Source organism: Diadema antillarum, unplaced genomic scaffold, assembly GCF_040938485.1.
Source record: "Diadema antillarum isolate AM-2024a unplaced genomic scaffold, OU_Dant_1.0 scf00000231, whole genome shotgun sequence".
In the NCBI taxonomy this organism is placed as follows: Eukaryota; Metazoa; Echinodermata; class Echinoidea; order Diadematoida; family Diadematidae; genus Diadema; species Diadema antillarum.
In genome coordinates, this window is record NW_027271120.1 from 997,176 (window position 1) to 1,013,976 (window position 16,801).

The window sequence follows — 16,801 nt, forward strand, 5'->3', positions numbered from 1 at the left end:
AGAAAAAAAAAACCAAATAAACAAATTTAAAAAAATCCATCACACAGACATATTCCAAACCTCACTCATCTGAGTCAACTGTCAATTTAGATATCATGCGTTAACACACTGAGCACAAGTGGCAGCCTCAACATGTTTGAACACTCATACTGCCTGTAAGACAGCCGGGGAATTCTACCCCCTTACAATGATGCTCTCACTCTCCATTGAATATACATACACTACATTGTACGGGGAGCACACAGTGTACTAATCTCCACTACCATACAATGGCATGAACTGGGAATCAAAATGACATGACTATTTTTTACTGATCAATAGAACAAGGTGAAGAGGAGATATACACCCAGTCAAATTCCAAGGTTGTATAATTCGTCACTTCACGGAATAATTTCCCTTCTCAAAATTGTACAGCAATTGTAGCCAATGGGCATATAACTTTGAACGAAATGGTGTACAATTCTACGCACTGAAATTGTTATACAAATTCCAGTTTGTATCTAGCAGTCATACCAAAATGCAAAGCACATTGCTATGCAAGGTCAGTAAAAAATATTCCTAGCACTTAAAGACCTACATGTAGTAGCATGGGGATACCATGGAATGCGAAGGTTGGCCCGACGTGGAGATATTCAGGAATTTTTATCACTTTATCACAGATCTCTATGTATAAAAGAACACACACAGCCACACAATCTTGACTGGAGTTGAACGTTTCTGATGTGCGTACGCTTGGATGCACGTATCTGCTGACAGGCAATTCTATAGCAGGCCAGTGCGAGTCATGTTTTTCAAATGTACACCAGCAAACAAAGATCAATTAAATCAAGAAAACATTCTCCTCCCACACTACAGGGTCTTTAATAGATACTGTGTTGACAAACAACAAACATCGGAAGAAGCCTTGCTCTATGCTGAATTCAAACTGTCAAGACTGCAAGCTGCACTTGTACAAGGAAAAAAGTCATGGACCATCACCCCTTTAATATCAATCTGATCACCACTTATTTTACAGTAGATCTGGGCCCTGTTGCATAAAACCCTTACCGCTGAACTTACCGCTCCTTTCTAGCGGTAAGTCTTCAAATTAGTGGTAAATTTTATAATCCTTGATGCTGATTGGCTGTGACGCCTAATTTTGATGGTGGTTACCATTGAAATTCAGTGGTAAGTTTTATGCAACGGGCCCCTGGTAAGTCTCAGATGATGAAAAAAACAAAACAACATTAATCTGTTGAGAATAAGCTGATGTACATGTATACTACATGTATAACACACATTTCCAGTAGACACCTGCCTGAGTATACTTGTTACCTGGACAGTTTGGACTACCGGTACCTAGTTTTCAATGGCTTTAACACAATGAACATGACAGAATACACACTTAATTCATGTAGAGGGACTCCCAGATTGCTCCTTTCTTCTCAACTCTCATCAATTTTGCTAATCCCTTTCAGGAATGGATAATTGTCCCCTTGTCATCTTTGTTTCCAGGTTGTCTCTTTATGTCCCCCCTCCCCTCCCCCTTTTATACTTGAATCAGGGCCAAGTGTCAATCACTTGTACAAGGGTGATAAAGCTGCCACATTTAACAATACAAGGATTACAGCACCCTTGTGTGTTTGTGTATGAACTTTGAAATCCTTGATCTTGGACAATGTCCATCTTATCACATTGTGCTCATCAAACTTGTCTTTCAAGGATAAGGTGTAAGGTCTGTCCTACAATGTTTTAGTTTACTGTATGACTGTAAATGTACCATGTTCATTGTACACCAAGCACAATCAGAGTGCAGCACCGCTTCAAGTACTCCAATGTCTGTTGCCTGGCGTAAATGACCTAGTTTGCAAGAATGGGTGTATTGTTAAGTGGTGTGCTCCTAAAGTTAACTCTAATCTGTGGAGGATGAAATGAGCCTGGCACTGGAGGACTGATATATTGTTAATGAATACTAGTCCTCTTAGCATTGAATGGGCCTATGAATTTTTTAAGTTTTGGGTGTTGGAACTGCTGAATGAAGAGACGGAGACTACTAGAGTTTATGGCATCATATGTGGACAACAATTAGAAGATATACTGTAATAGTGGAAATGTTTGGAGTGTTGAAATTTTCGCACATTTCGCGCAACCTGAAACTAGCACAAAAATAAAAGCATGCAAATATTCTTGTTTGCCATATGTTCCAGCAGTTGATGACTTGATTCCGCGCGGAATTAAAAACATGCAAAACTCTTCTTACCCCACCAAGCGCAAAAAAATTAGTCGCACGAAAATATCCACCTTTACAGTAAAGGAAATTCCTCAAAATGAAACAACATAATGAAAGAACACATGACTAACCACTTTCAAAAAGCAGGGGGAATAATTGCTACCCTTAACATATCTCTGTCAGTATCAAGTTTATGGAATATGTAATTTTCATGAAAAATGAATTTTTGTGGAATTCCCTTCATAATTCTTTATATTGTTGTCCACACATACATCGTAATCTCTGCGTCTCCTCATCCAGTGGTTCAAACACCAAAACTTTAAAAATTCATAACTTTTGCACCAATTGTTCGATTTTCCTCAAACTTTCACTGATGCGTTCTACTAATGTTTCTGCTTTCACTCAATTCACATTTTTCTTTGGGTTTGGGTTTCCTTTAAGTGTATTATAAAACGGGTTGAAGAATGAAGCCAATCAGAAGCGTTGGAATGAGTCACATGCGCTCTCTTTATTTCTATTGCTATTAAAAACCCATGCAAGTGCAAAAAGTGTCCATAGCAAAACAAACAAACATACAAACAAACACAAAACAAAACAGATCTTCACTGTGTGTCATCCTAAGTGGTGGATCACCAATTTCTCTGAATGATCAATTTGATTCCCAAGATTATCTGTACAGCTGATGGAATATTGAGCGGCCCCCTTGTTTTGAAATACAAAGTTTTACCAGCTGATATTGTGGTTCACAGACCCATTTTATATAAAACAAATAATGAACAATTTAAAATTTGTGATAGTAGTGAAGATGCAGCACACACTTGGGTACTCTCAATGTTGTGCATGTTGCACCATAGTAAATACTCTTGAGTGTACCACATCTCCACTAACTCACCTGTGCATTATCTGTTGTATGAAATACATTGCAACATAAAAGACCAAGAAGACCTTCAAAGGATCTGAACATACCTGAAGGCTGAAGGCGGTCTCTCTGTCGGTGCCCTGGTGGTGCTGCCACTGAAGAGGGTTCTCTTGTCCTCCCTAGGGGTGAATGGCCGCCTGGTGGGCACAGTCCGCAGCGCCGCCCTCGCCTCATTGATGATCTCGGCGCTCGATTCCCGGTCTGTCTGCTTCTCGTAAAAGGCCCGGTCCTGGGCCTTCTTGCGGCCAGTCCGTCTAGTCCCGCCCAAGTCGGCCATAATGGGAGAGCGTGTTGGTCGACGACGCTAACTGATGGAGCCAACTGTGGGGTTGCCCCCTCACATCCAATAAGACACTACTGCACTACTGAGTGTGTGTTGTTGTATCTGTGACATCAGGGGTACTGGTAGTCCTTTTCCCAAGAGATCCAGTAAGCCATATCACCGATCACCCACTACAAAAATACAGCAGAGTCTACAAACAGTACAAGTATAGAGGATAGCATTAGCAGAAAGAGAGAAAAAAAGTCTACAACTTTCTTTGTGCTTGTCTTCACTTTCAGATTCAGACCCGTAGACATGCAAATAGTCAAACCAAATTACTCCTAAAGAAGTGGAAAGTGCCTTGATTGGACTGTGGATGTTTCAATTTCAGAGATGTTAGAGAATTGTTATGGGCTGGGAAAAAGGAAATATAATATTGAATAAAAGTAAATGAATTATAAACAACAAAAATTCTTCAATCGTATCAGGATAGAAAGCAAAACTAGGCTTGGGAAAGAAGACACAGAAAGTTGCTTTAATTCAAACAAATAATTAAAGTAAAATCCCAATAGAAGTCAAAATTCCTTGTTAACACATTGCAGACTTTTCAGAGTTATTTTTTTTTAAGCTAATTACGATGAGAATCTAAAGAGAAGACAGACAAATTCATAGCTGGGTGAGTCACGCATATTGGTTACTGTACCAAAATTTGACCCTGCAAGAGGAACACTAAACAAGTTGTCAAACGTTAGTGGTCAAATTTTGGATGGTGCTATGGTCGAATTATGGACGGCTCACTTTACATAATTACAACATTATGCGAAAGGAAGAGTGTAAACAATGTTATGAACCCAGATGCCGAACATTGAATCTAGATGTCTTACTCAATTTTTTACTAATCAGTATTTCCTAGGTCAAGGTGCTGGGGATATGTCTCACAAAGACTAGGACTGGCTTCACAGAAACCCTTTCCTAAACAGACTAAAGGCTCTTATACCCAATACTGTTGGGGGCCTGGGGCGAATGCTCTACCCTTGGAAACCAATGCAGAGACTCCAACTCTCCCGCTTTCGACGGGAGATCTCCTGCCCAAAGCCCACTTTTGCAAAATCTCCCGTTCTCCCGCTTGAGATTTAATTTCTCCCGCCCTGGCTCTGTGTCTCCCGTTTGAAATGATCTCTTACTTTTTGTCTTCGTATGTCGAAAAATCAGCCTTAGATAGCACGAGAGAGCATCAAGAACCCTAATTATTAGAGCTTCCAGGGCCCAAGCGGGCCCTGGACCCCGGCTGCAAGGAACTTTGCGCTCGTGATATGCGCTTCGCGCACATCAAGTTGGAGTCTCCCGTTTGCTAGGGGTTTCAGACGGGAGAATCTCCAGATCAGAAGGTGCTTAGTGTTGGAGTCTCTGCCAATGTGATCAGTTATTGGATGCATTTGCCAATAATCAGTTATCAGCGTGCTTTTAGCATGTAAATTAGCAAACTGATGAGCTGGTAGCTGTGTCTTTTCCATGAAAATCCCATCCATATCTTTGATATTTCAAGTAGCTGGTGAGTGCACTATACACTGTATTTATCAGAAATTATCAGCTGGTGACTGCACTGTACATTGTATTCATCAGATATCAATTTTACTAACTAAGTTTATATCTGAAGAGCCAGGACTGTGAATTAATGTGGTAGATTCTAGACGTACAATGTAATTGAGGAGGTTGAGATGAGATACTGTACCTCACCCTGCAAAATCCAAAAAGGGACGTGGACAGTGCCAGTGGTTCAAACTGTCAGTGTCAAAATAACAATAACAAAAATGTTATGACACTCCTCTGAACAGACAGATTTTTCTGTCGAGCAGGTCTGCTGAGCAATTCCGATGGTGATTTTAACATTACCTCATAGACATGGGAGTACCATAAGACTCAGGACAGGAGTCCACCTGGTTGGAAATATGAATATTATGATTTCGCAGAATTTTACAGGGGTGGAGGCCTACTTGCACTACTAGACTCAGCTCTCCTCTCTGACTCTAGTATCTTGGCTATACGATTGTCTAGAGTAAAATATCCCGTTTGCGGCAGTTTAAGCATTGTTAAGGGTTTTTCCAACTTATAACAAATCAGGCAAATTATTTTCAACCATTTCATATATCATAGACAAGATTATTCATTACCGTAACGCAGTTGTTTTCATAAAAGAAATTTACCATTGACCAACGCAGTTTTCATAATTTACCAGGGCAAAACCCGGCACAATTTTCGCCGATAAGGGCGATATGCGACGTAGTATTTCTGCTTGCGGCACGATGTACAATCCCTATGCAATACGCGCGTGCTCCGCGATCTTTAGCTGAACGCCATCACATGTCTCGCGAACATTGCGAAAGCACGTGAAAATAGCGGGCGCACATGCATTGGCCACAAACATGATTGCAATTCTGGCGGTGTTGCTGATGTCTTTCTCGTGTTTTTCTCAATTTTTTCGATGGTAACATCCACTTTCCGAACAAAAATGGCGGCCCACATCGGCTCGCAAAAGTTCTATTTTATGTGAGGATATGTTTTCACAATCCATGAGCATCGGGAAAACGACAAAAAAATCAAGTTTCTTGGACCATTATTTCTTAATTCCTATGTTACGAAGTACCAAAAATTTTATTTTGGATGCGATATGTTGTCATTTGGGTGAGAAAATTTCACTTTCGTCAGAGATCGTGCCCATTTTATCGGTTGGTTTTTGTTGATTGCTAGTGTGTTAGTATATGTGTAGTTAACCCCGGGACGCTCCGTATACAGTTACACACTGTGGGAGCGTCCTGAGTCAATAGAGTGCTATATCGGTAAGCTTGAAAAACATACACAGTCTGTCACAGATTTTCGCACCTCCGTAAGTTTCGAATATCACGAGGAAAAAACGTACTTTTATAGTATACATAAGATTCTTATCTAATTAATACCCTTCGTTCACCTTGTTCTTGTTCACACTGGTCCAATGATCTTGAAAAAACGTTTTTTTCACGGCCATATACGGGTCCGTAGTCCTAGCTCCCCATCCCATTCACCATTTTCGAAATCAGTATGCAGTACACTGCGCACGTAAATATTCATGTGCTGGCGGAGTCGCAATGCGTTTAGCCTTCTGACAAGGCCTGCGCGCGCGCACCCACCCAGAAAGCAACGCAATACTGTGAATATACAGCGAGAGGGTTTGCCAACAGTATGATAAGGCCTTGCCACAAAGCTACACGACTTGACGGCCAGCGCATGCGCACAAATCTCAAATCCATTGACTGTATAAGATGTAGTTCTCCCGAGTTCCTCTCGACCGAGTCGCATTTAACTCATCAAACCGAGCAGAAAGGGACTATTGCCAGAACCAAAAGTTGAACGCAGTCAGTCTTCAACATTACATCTTCACCTGTAAGTCTTCATATTGCAGAATTTTTGCGATTTCATATTGATTTTTAGGCGCTATACTTCGCCTGTCATGATCATGTCTGCTACAATGCGCAGCCCCAACACTGCGTGTTGGGGCTGGTCGCAGTTAATGTGTAGTGTGCATGTAACAGTGCAATGCTGTGTTTAGCGGTATATTACCATGTATGTTGTACCTGCCGCGAACGGCTGCACGGCTGCTTACTGCCGCAGTTACTCTATACCGACTCAAAGATCTACACTGTAGCAGCCTAATAAGGTTAGACCTAACTTGTTACTGTTAACGTTAGACAGCACCAGTAGATTTTATTATTCATTTTATTTTAATCCATAGCTTATCTATAATTTTAATCTAAGACACATCTCACTGTCATCATCTCCATGACCATCACACCAGAGTGTAACGTTATCGTTAGATCTAATCGCATCACTTCTCCTCATTTCTTGCAAGACAGAATTTAAGTCGAGAAGCTAAGAGTACCCGACAGAGGAAATCCAGAGCATATTCGTTGCACCTACGTACACTAGCTGGCATTCTAATATTGTACTCGTTTAGTAGAGTTAGATAGGCCTAACTCAGTCATTAGACACGTAAGTTAGATCTCTAACATACAGATCTCTCACGACGACATAACTCTACACAGAATTCGGTATGTGGGATACACGAGAATCTTACTCTACCATGGCTACTGTACTATACAATACTGCTGCGGACTTTGTTTGAAGTAGGCCGAATGGTAATTAAATTTGTCTATTTGCAGATAGGGCGACATGTTATGAAAAACATGAACAACCTCGGGAAAAAGAACTATAATCAATGAAGTCTTACCAGTGATTACAAAACCCATCAAAACGCTAGGCATACGAGATCCACAGTGCAATTATACGCCGGGTTTTAGGCAAATTTTAACAGACAAGCGTCGGTATTCACCTTGGTAGCGAACGTACGACAACAGCGAGTGGAATTATGAAGGATAAGTGCACAATGCAGATTTGAACGTAGATGGCGGCAGACTGCATACCAGGCGGTCCCATACACAGATAGTTCTGTGGTCCCATACCACTTGGCACACTGGAATCTCATTGGTACACTGTACCCGTTCGGTCGGTAGCGCGTACCGGTACTTGCACAAATTGGCCACCGACTCGATCACAATTGTAACTCTACAACGTTATAATGTAGCAGATAAGTCATAAGTGACATTTTCCTGGAACATCATGGGATAAGACCTAGTTAAAGACATGAGTTTGATCAAAAGTTCATTCAAATGAAGAAAAAGAGCTACAAGTTTACGCTATATCCATATATACTCAAACAAGATATGGATGAAAGTATCATAAACTCAAACGATACAAAAGTAAACACTTATCATAATTTACTCTATGACCTAGAACCAGATGAATCTTTTATTAGTTGAATAAGTCAAAGGACTCAAGATTCAAATGACAACTAGTCCTTTGTGTCTTGAAGCAATTCATTTTGCAAATTGCCAAGAAAAAAAAATAAACCAATATATCAACTAAATATTTTCCTCCGCCTATAGGACACAAAGTTCCCCCATAAAATGGGCGATATAACTCTTTGAAGATTTTAAAGGGGGAAAAAGAAAGAAAAAAACAGCAGGTGGAATTTCTGATTTTCTCCAACGTGTCCGTGTTACTTCACAAGTCCATAGGAAATATTTTATAAACCAATTGAGTGGGTGATATAGTGGGTGATAACATTATTTTCTAAAAGGACACCTCCCCCCCCCCACACACACACACACAAATGTTGAGAGGAAACGGAACTATTCTTTAAAAACTCACAAATTTCCTAAGTTTTTGTTTATTACATGATCTTCCCTCTATCTAGAACTATGCAACTTCATATCCCACAGGAGCAAAACAATAATAACATTTATCTGACCTATATTATCTTATAGTAGCAGGATAGAGTAATGTGCATGCAAAACTAGAAGAGATTAAAAAAAAAAATCTAATTCAACGAGGGCAGCACAATGCTGCTAATCATATTGGCATTCCATGGTATGCTAAGACGAAAGATTGGTAGTATAATGTACATTTGCCAAAATGATATACATGTATAATGCAAAGGACGCGTCTTTTGTTTATCGTTTTAATTTTGAACGATTTGCCCGATTCTTTTAATTAAACGTCATGTGTTTCAAACAAGCAAGCAAGCAAGCAAACAAACAAACAAAAATCTGCATTCAATGAAAATACATCTAATTATCAACCAATTTCCTAACGGAGATGTTTGCCTGGTCCTTGAGGGCTGTATAAACCTAAAAAGTCATCACAAATCTTTCATGAGTTTTCCGTTTTCACACTGACGTATTATATACATTTTAAGATTTGATATTTAACGGAGACAATACTATGTTAAATATATCATGCAAATCTATGCACAAGAGAGTATAAATCAATGAACAGTAGAGGAAAATAATTCTGATCATTGTCTGATCTTGACAACATGACCACAGTAACGGAAAATATTTGCTTTGGTTTATGCCGTGAAAGGTGGATTCAAGGTAAATTACACTTAGACTCTGCATGAGTCTGCGCTATTGCTGTTACAGACTGCCTTGTTAAGGAAAGATACTATTCTCTTTCACAATGGTATCGTGTTTCTATTATTGGATGCTTCAGAAAATAACGCACTAGTAATGCACTGCGAAATTTCAATATTCGACTGGCTTATTCGACAAAAACAATATTTAAAAATATCAATGTAAAAATTTACATTACGCGAGTTCAAGCCCTTGCAGGTGAAAGTGCACTATAAAATAAAAGTATGAGGATAATGAAACCACGGCAACGGAAAAAGTTGTGGGCCCATATTGCTCAAACACACAACTCAAGAATTTTTCCCCAGCTTTCCATAATTTCAGTCCAATCGAACCAAAACTAAATATGATTTTATCATAAATCATGCGTAAATGTGCGATGCTTGGTACACAAAAATAAACGTATAGCTGCCATAAAACCCATGTACGTCATACCTGGAGGAGCGACTTTATTTATGCAAACGTGACAGCGTCCTGCTTTTATACCGTAGAAATTTGCAGTGTTTAACAATTTAAAATTTTAACAACATTTCATGACCTGTGATATCACCGCCCCCAAAAGTAATATCATATACATAATGTGCACTAATGTGCACATTATGTATATGATATTACTTTTTGGGAGGCGGTGAAAATCTTATCTATCTATCTATCTAGCTAGCTAGCTAGCTAACAATAAATGATAATCAAAATTAACAATCAATCAATCTATCTATCCCTCCTATTATTGATACGATGATGTAGGCGTGTCTGTGTAGATACGGAAAAAATATGAGCATCATATCAACGTCATAATATATATTAATCACAAATTAATGACTATGGTGTTGACTTTGTCAAAGTCATATAGGCCTACGTAGATAATTATGATTAAGTCTAAGGAGGCGTGAATGGAGGAGGTGTATACATCAATGCAAGATAAAGACTGATGCAATGAAACAAAACACTTGGAAAAGCGTTTCCAATATAATAAGTGCACACAAGCACACACACACACACACACACACACACACACACACACACACAGTTCAGTTTATTTTATTTAATCACGGCAGTTTGCTTCAGCAAAGCTGTTCTTCCGCAAATCCGTGAACAACATAAAAATAGCAGAAATGCATACAAACTGCATGTACAATAATAAAGAAAGGAAAAAGTGTCAGGTATAAACAAAAACAACGAAACATTAAAAAAAGTGCAACCAAAAAATGAAGCAAATACCTACAGCAACATGTTATTTCATCAATATCAAATAGAGACAATAGAAAAAAGAAAGAGAGAAAAAATCTGGACAGTTGCTTAGGTTACAGCAGAGATATATCAAGAGCTCGTTTGAAACTGGACAGAGAGAGCGTACATTTCAAGTCATAAGCTAACTGATTCCAACTCTGGACTCCTCTAAAGGAAAGAGTTCTTTTTCCAACTTCTATTTTTACTTTACACAATAAAAATGACTTCATAATGTTTCTCAGAAAATAGTTTGTTACATGTTCTTCAAAATATTGCAATACATATTCTGGAAGCATTCCATTAGAAATTGTATACATAACATGTAGTAATTGTTTCTTCGTTTTTCCAAATTATCTAAGGACAAACAATTGAAAAGAAATAAAGAGAATAATAAAAACATTTTTGCTTCTTTTGACCATAATTTCAAAATGTACCTTTATTTATGTAGTGACCAATACTAGGTATATCATTTAAAAGGCATTATTTTGTACTTTATGACAGAGACCGTACTTCAAAATCTTCAAAAATGGTTTTTGCCAACAAACTCTTCAATTGTAGATTGCTGTGGTCGAGTATCTTTGTTCAACCAACAGGACAGTTTTCAAACTCTATTTTGAATAATTTGCAACTTTTCAGAATCCGTTTTTCGCAGATTACCCCACGGAGATGAAGGTAGATAATACCTTCACACACACACACACACACACACACACTTTTCTGTACGCATTAAATGCTTTTAGTTGACTTTTTAGGGGCATCATAATATGCATGGGGAAACAAAAACAACAAATGAGGGCAACTCATAATTTGTAACTTCATTCCAAACCCGGTCTAGCGGTCATTAGAATGGTGGATACTATTTATTAGGCCACTGTGTTATACTGAGTTACATGGGTGCAGGCCGTGCAGGCCGCAGGTGACCAGTAAGGAGGTTAATAGTGCGGGTCAGAGCTAGAATTGCAGATGATTTTCTGTTTCTTTTGGTGTGTTCCTCTTTTATATGATTCTTTGTAAGCCATACGAAGCGGTATATAAACACATGCAATATACCGGAGAACTCCCATATTTTTATTCTGTCAATGGGCTGTATTACGAAACGTAAAACCTCATCCCGGAGGCTAACCGTAAACTGTGGGTCTATTTCGCGCCAATTATCGAAGGAACGAAAAACAACAACAAACAAACTACTAAAAAAAATAATAAGATGCAACAAACGCATATACCTTCAATTAAAAAAAAGTAAATTGTGAATAACCCCAAAACAGAATAAAACAAAAGAGCAGCAAAATTGTGGTTTTGTTCATCATACTCTGTTTCTGTAGACGACAGTCCCTGTTTTTGACCAGACGCCTGTAGACCAATCAGCATTCTTCTTTTTAAACACAAAACTACATTCAGCGGGCTTTGCAGGGAGGAATAATGTGAACCTTTGTGACAGTTTCCACATCAACAGATCAGGTACACTTTAAATCAGTTTGTGGAAAAGGCAGGGCGATTTCTAGCACACTATGATTATGAGGACATTTTGGCCCGTGGTTACTCAGACCTTAATCCTCATCTGTTTTGTATTTGATAATCATGAATGGTCACATTTTTGTACAGTCGGTACAAGAATATATTCATGATTAAGTTAAAAGGGAGACTTATCCAGTCTGTAATGTTGACTGAGTTTGGAAAAAAAGAAGATATAAAGGCATCATTTACCATTTGCAGGTGGAAAAAAAAAGCTCATCAAAGTACGTCTAAAATGTGAGTTAGGGATAGAAACAGCCAAAGTGAAAATGTACATCAGTGGTATCAATGTCATGTAGGCGCCTATTGTTAAATATCCAAAATGTTAACAATACTTATGATAGACTGTTTCTTTATAGAATAAACCGTCTACAGTTATGGTTTATTGAGAAAAAATAGTAATATCACTTTATATTTTAGGATTTATTGCGAAATTTGATATTGTAACTTACCTACACATACGCATAATGTGATAACTCGAAAAGTTTGTAAATCACTGCTCCCAATGGTAAACAGTATCTTTTATACCATAACATTATGTTGGAGACGGTGATCATAACTTATTTAAAGCATTGCCTGATCCGCAGACGTGTATCATAGCATTATACAAGTAGGCCTAGGCCTATATTGTGCTCTAAAGCCTGCCTGGGGGGGGGGGGGGGGGGGGTGTTTCATAAAGCTGTTCGTAAAGTTACGAACGACTTACGAGCGACTGGTGATCAGTTCTTGTGCTAAATGATGGAAATTCTGATAAGTATAGCACATCAGAACTGATCACCAGTCGCTCGTAAGTTGTTCGTAACTTTACAAACAGCTTTATGAAACAGGGCACCGATCTACCTTTTTTCACTAACAGTGACAGGCCAAAACATTCAGTACCCAAACGTGACGTTAAGATTGTGGGAGGGGCTAATTTCGTCTTCCGCGCCATCCGCTGCTCAGTCTTCGTAGTCTCACTCACCCAGTTGGTTTATTCCCTAAAAATCTAATTTCCCAACTCGTGTGAGACGTCCATTTTGTGTTAGTAATGGAAGATTATGATTTTTTTTTTTAATCTGAAACTCCTATTCACGCCACCACGTTCAAGTGTCCGATGTCATCATTGGGCAGTTCATATTGATTTCCCATTTACCTTATTTGTTTACTCGCTAATTATATTGATTTATTCATGTATTCATTTATCAATCTATGAATTTATGTACTCGATATGTTATTTGCAAAGGATATCTCCCTTACAGAACAAAAGTTGTCTTCCTTATAATGGAGTCATGTAAAATCAAATAAAAATACAAAACGAATGATTTAACACGGCAGCAAATGCGCTTTAAATATGCGAGAAGAACAGGCAAATGTTCCGCTAATATATCTCATAGCAGAATAAGAGATATCAATCCTATACAGTGACAGATGTTCACAGACCATTGATTTGCACTTAAGAAAGGCAGGTGATGTGATGTACTGAGATGCTCTTAATTCAGCACAAAGACTCTATATGCATTCGTTATCGTAGGACAGATTCACCCTTTTACATGTATTAACCTAGTTGATCAAGCCAGTAATAGAGAAGGCAATCAAATTTGAAATCATAATATATCAAGCTTGAAATACAGATAGATAACGAGTAAAGAAATGACAGTGTAATCAATATTAGAGATTTACGTACAATTTTTTTTTTTTGGTAATAATTACTCTGCCATCATTATCATCCCAGAGTGACCGGGTGGTCATCCATGGTCACTCATGGTCATGATACACGGAACTTTGACCCCGAAATGTGGTCAACGTCATGGAGATTGCACAAAACTGGCAAATGGCGCACATAATATATTTTATAATTGTTTCAAATGCAAATCATATCGCAATGTATAGTAAACAATTCGAAATCTGTAATGATAGACCACGATTGATTAAATCCAGAGAGTTACACAGGAGGAAAAGAACACAACAATAATCGTTTTCTTAACCGTAGACTTGAGTAAGGGACTGCAGGTCATTGCAAACATGATTAACATCCTTCATATTTTTGTGTTTTTGCGCGACATAACCGCACGCCGGCCTTTTATACCTTTGATAATCATTTGCGCGCCAAACTAATTTTGAGTGCCTTCATGTTCATGTAATGCTACGTTTACAAGATGTTCCTGGCGGCATGCATGGCAGCCCCTTTCGCCCTCCGTGTTCTAGTCTTGTTCGTTCCAGTCCTCTCTACAGTAGTACAGTGAACATTCAGCTATCAGACGCCGTCTGGTCAGGCTAGACTACACTTATTTCCCACCACGTCCCACTACGGATTGCCGACAAGTTTTGTTGCGGCAAACTCTGTGCTGTCACGTTTTGTTGCGTTCTCCCCGTTTTACTACGGTTTCCTAGGTTTCTAATCAGCACCGTGACTGCCGTGACATTTTTTTTTTGACAGTTTATCTTTATTTCTATTTTTTTTTAACACGGCATCCACAGCAACCATGGCCTGTCACGTCTGCCCATCCCGTCCCCCATGTTGTCTCACGTCCACCTCGTTTTGTCCACGGTGGTATGAGACGTGATTGCCGTGGCCGCCGGGAACATGGTGTATAGCTTATAGCATAAGATTTGTGATGCCTTATCGTTGCCGTATCGAACCAAAAAAAAAATGATTGCACTTGTATGTAGATTAATTTGTGCAAAGGATTAGGAAAGAGAGACCAAGAGTGGGAAGGGACGGGGAGAGGGACTGAAAGACAGACGGAGAGACAGACAGACAGACAGCTATCCGCTGGCAATCATTATATCTTACCTTTTCCTGCGATATCGAGGAAAATGTGTTCAGTACCAAAAAAAAAAGAAAAGTTTTTTCTAATCAAAGCATAATTTTGAGAACTGACATTTTTGTGACAGATTAATTGCGAAGCCCGCGGCCTCTTTGTGAAACGCGGCCTAACAGTGTGTCCCAAAGTAGCACGACTGGGAAGAACCCAACGCAGACAGATTAGGGCAGAAAACTGTCAAGTTAACGCTACCTGTAGCTTACGAAAGGTTACAATTAGCATGATAGGATGGAGACTAAAGCACCCAATAAGAAAACCAACGCAACAAATCATCAGTTATTTTAAACGTATAAACACACGGTAAATCTCATCGATGTGGTCATCCAAGTCTCAAATGTTATTATAGTAGTAGCAGTTTTTAGGTTAAACATTGTGACGTCTATATGGAAGGATTATGAATACTTTGTAAAACCGTGAACATTCGCGGCATGAAACTTCCGCGTTATGCCACTGGCATTCAACCCATTCAATACATCGTATGGACAAATACTTTCACGTGCATTTCACTTTCGCAAATCTTGGCTCCTCGAGAAATTCTCAAAAGTTTCATGCACGCGAAATTGTCTGGTTTTACAATAGCCAAACTCCGGAGCATATATATAAATATAGATATAAATAAATAAATGAATATATATATATATATATATATATATATATATTATATATACATATATTATGGGGTGGGTGGGTGATTTGAATGCAAAGAGTGGGTTACTGTAGAGCCGATATGTGACTTTCATGTGTAATTACATATACATGTAGCGAAGCAGAAAGATAGGCTAAGGCAGAGAAGAAGAAAGAAAGAAAATAAAATGAATCTGCAAAGCAGCGGAGTCAAAATAATGAAATACTTAAAGGAAACCAAAACCCAAAGAGAAGTGTGGATTGAGTGAAAGCAGCAACATTAGTAGAACTTGAGGAGACTACTGAGGTTATGACGTCATGTGTGGACAACAATAAAAAGAAAATATAAAGGGAATTCCACAAAAATTAACTATTCTAGTATAATGAAAGAGCACTTGACTAACCGCTTTCAGAAAGCAGGGGGAATAATTGCTACTCTTAACATAATCATATCAGTTTCAAGTTGATGGAATGTGTAATTTTCATGAAAATGATTTTTTCTTTGGTAGTATTCCCTTTATATTTTCTTTATATTGATGATGAGTCTCCTTAACTGAGTCTCATAACTGAGGTTATGACGTCATGTGTGGACAACAATAAAAAGAAAATATAAAGGGAATTCCACAAAAATTAACTATTCTAGTATAATGAAAGAGCACTTGACTAACCGCTTTCAGAAAGCAGGGGGAATAATTGCTACTCTTAACATAATCATATCAGTTTCAAGTTGATGGAATGTGTAATTTTCATGAAAATGATTTTTTCTTTGGTAGTATTCCCTTTATATTTTCTTTATATTGATGATGAGTCTCCTTATCCAGCGGTTCCAACACCAAAACTTTAAAAAAATCATAACTTTTGCATCGATTGTCCGCTTTCCCTCAAACTTTCACTGATGTGTTCTACTAATGTTGCTGCTTTCACTCAATCCACATTTCTCTTTGGGTTTTGGTTTCCTTTAAACCCATGTAGATGTAAACATTTGTCGTTAGGATGCTTTTCAAAGTGCTGATGACACCCCTAATCATCCACTTGGGGCAAATGAGCCACTTTTTTTTTTAGTTTTTGTTCTTTTGCCCCAATATGGAGAATAAAATCAGACAAACAAACAACCATATAAAGACTACCTATACACTGAGCAAGACAAAAACACCCCCACATTATACAGCTACATTCCGTAATGCAAGCACGTAATTGGACCCTTGTGCAGAGATGATAAATGAATTGTCACACTGGCTATCA

General features: G+C 38.5%; 1 protein-coding gene across 1 annotated transcript in view; it reads right to left on the reverse strand.

Moving 5' to 3' along the window:
• LOC139724805 (armadillo repeat-containing protein 2-like) overlaps positions 1-3,405 on the reverse strand; it is a 33,040-nt gene extending 29,635 nt beyond the window's left edge. Inside the window, 1 exon segment of the mRNA XM_071635928.1 lies at positions 3,176-3,405. Within this exon segment, the coding sequence (XP_071492029.1) occupies positions 3,176-3,405 (230 nt within the window).
• Positions 3,406-16,801: the final 13,396 nt, after the last annotated feature.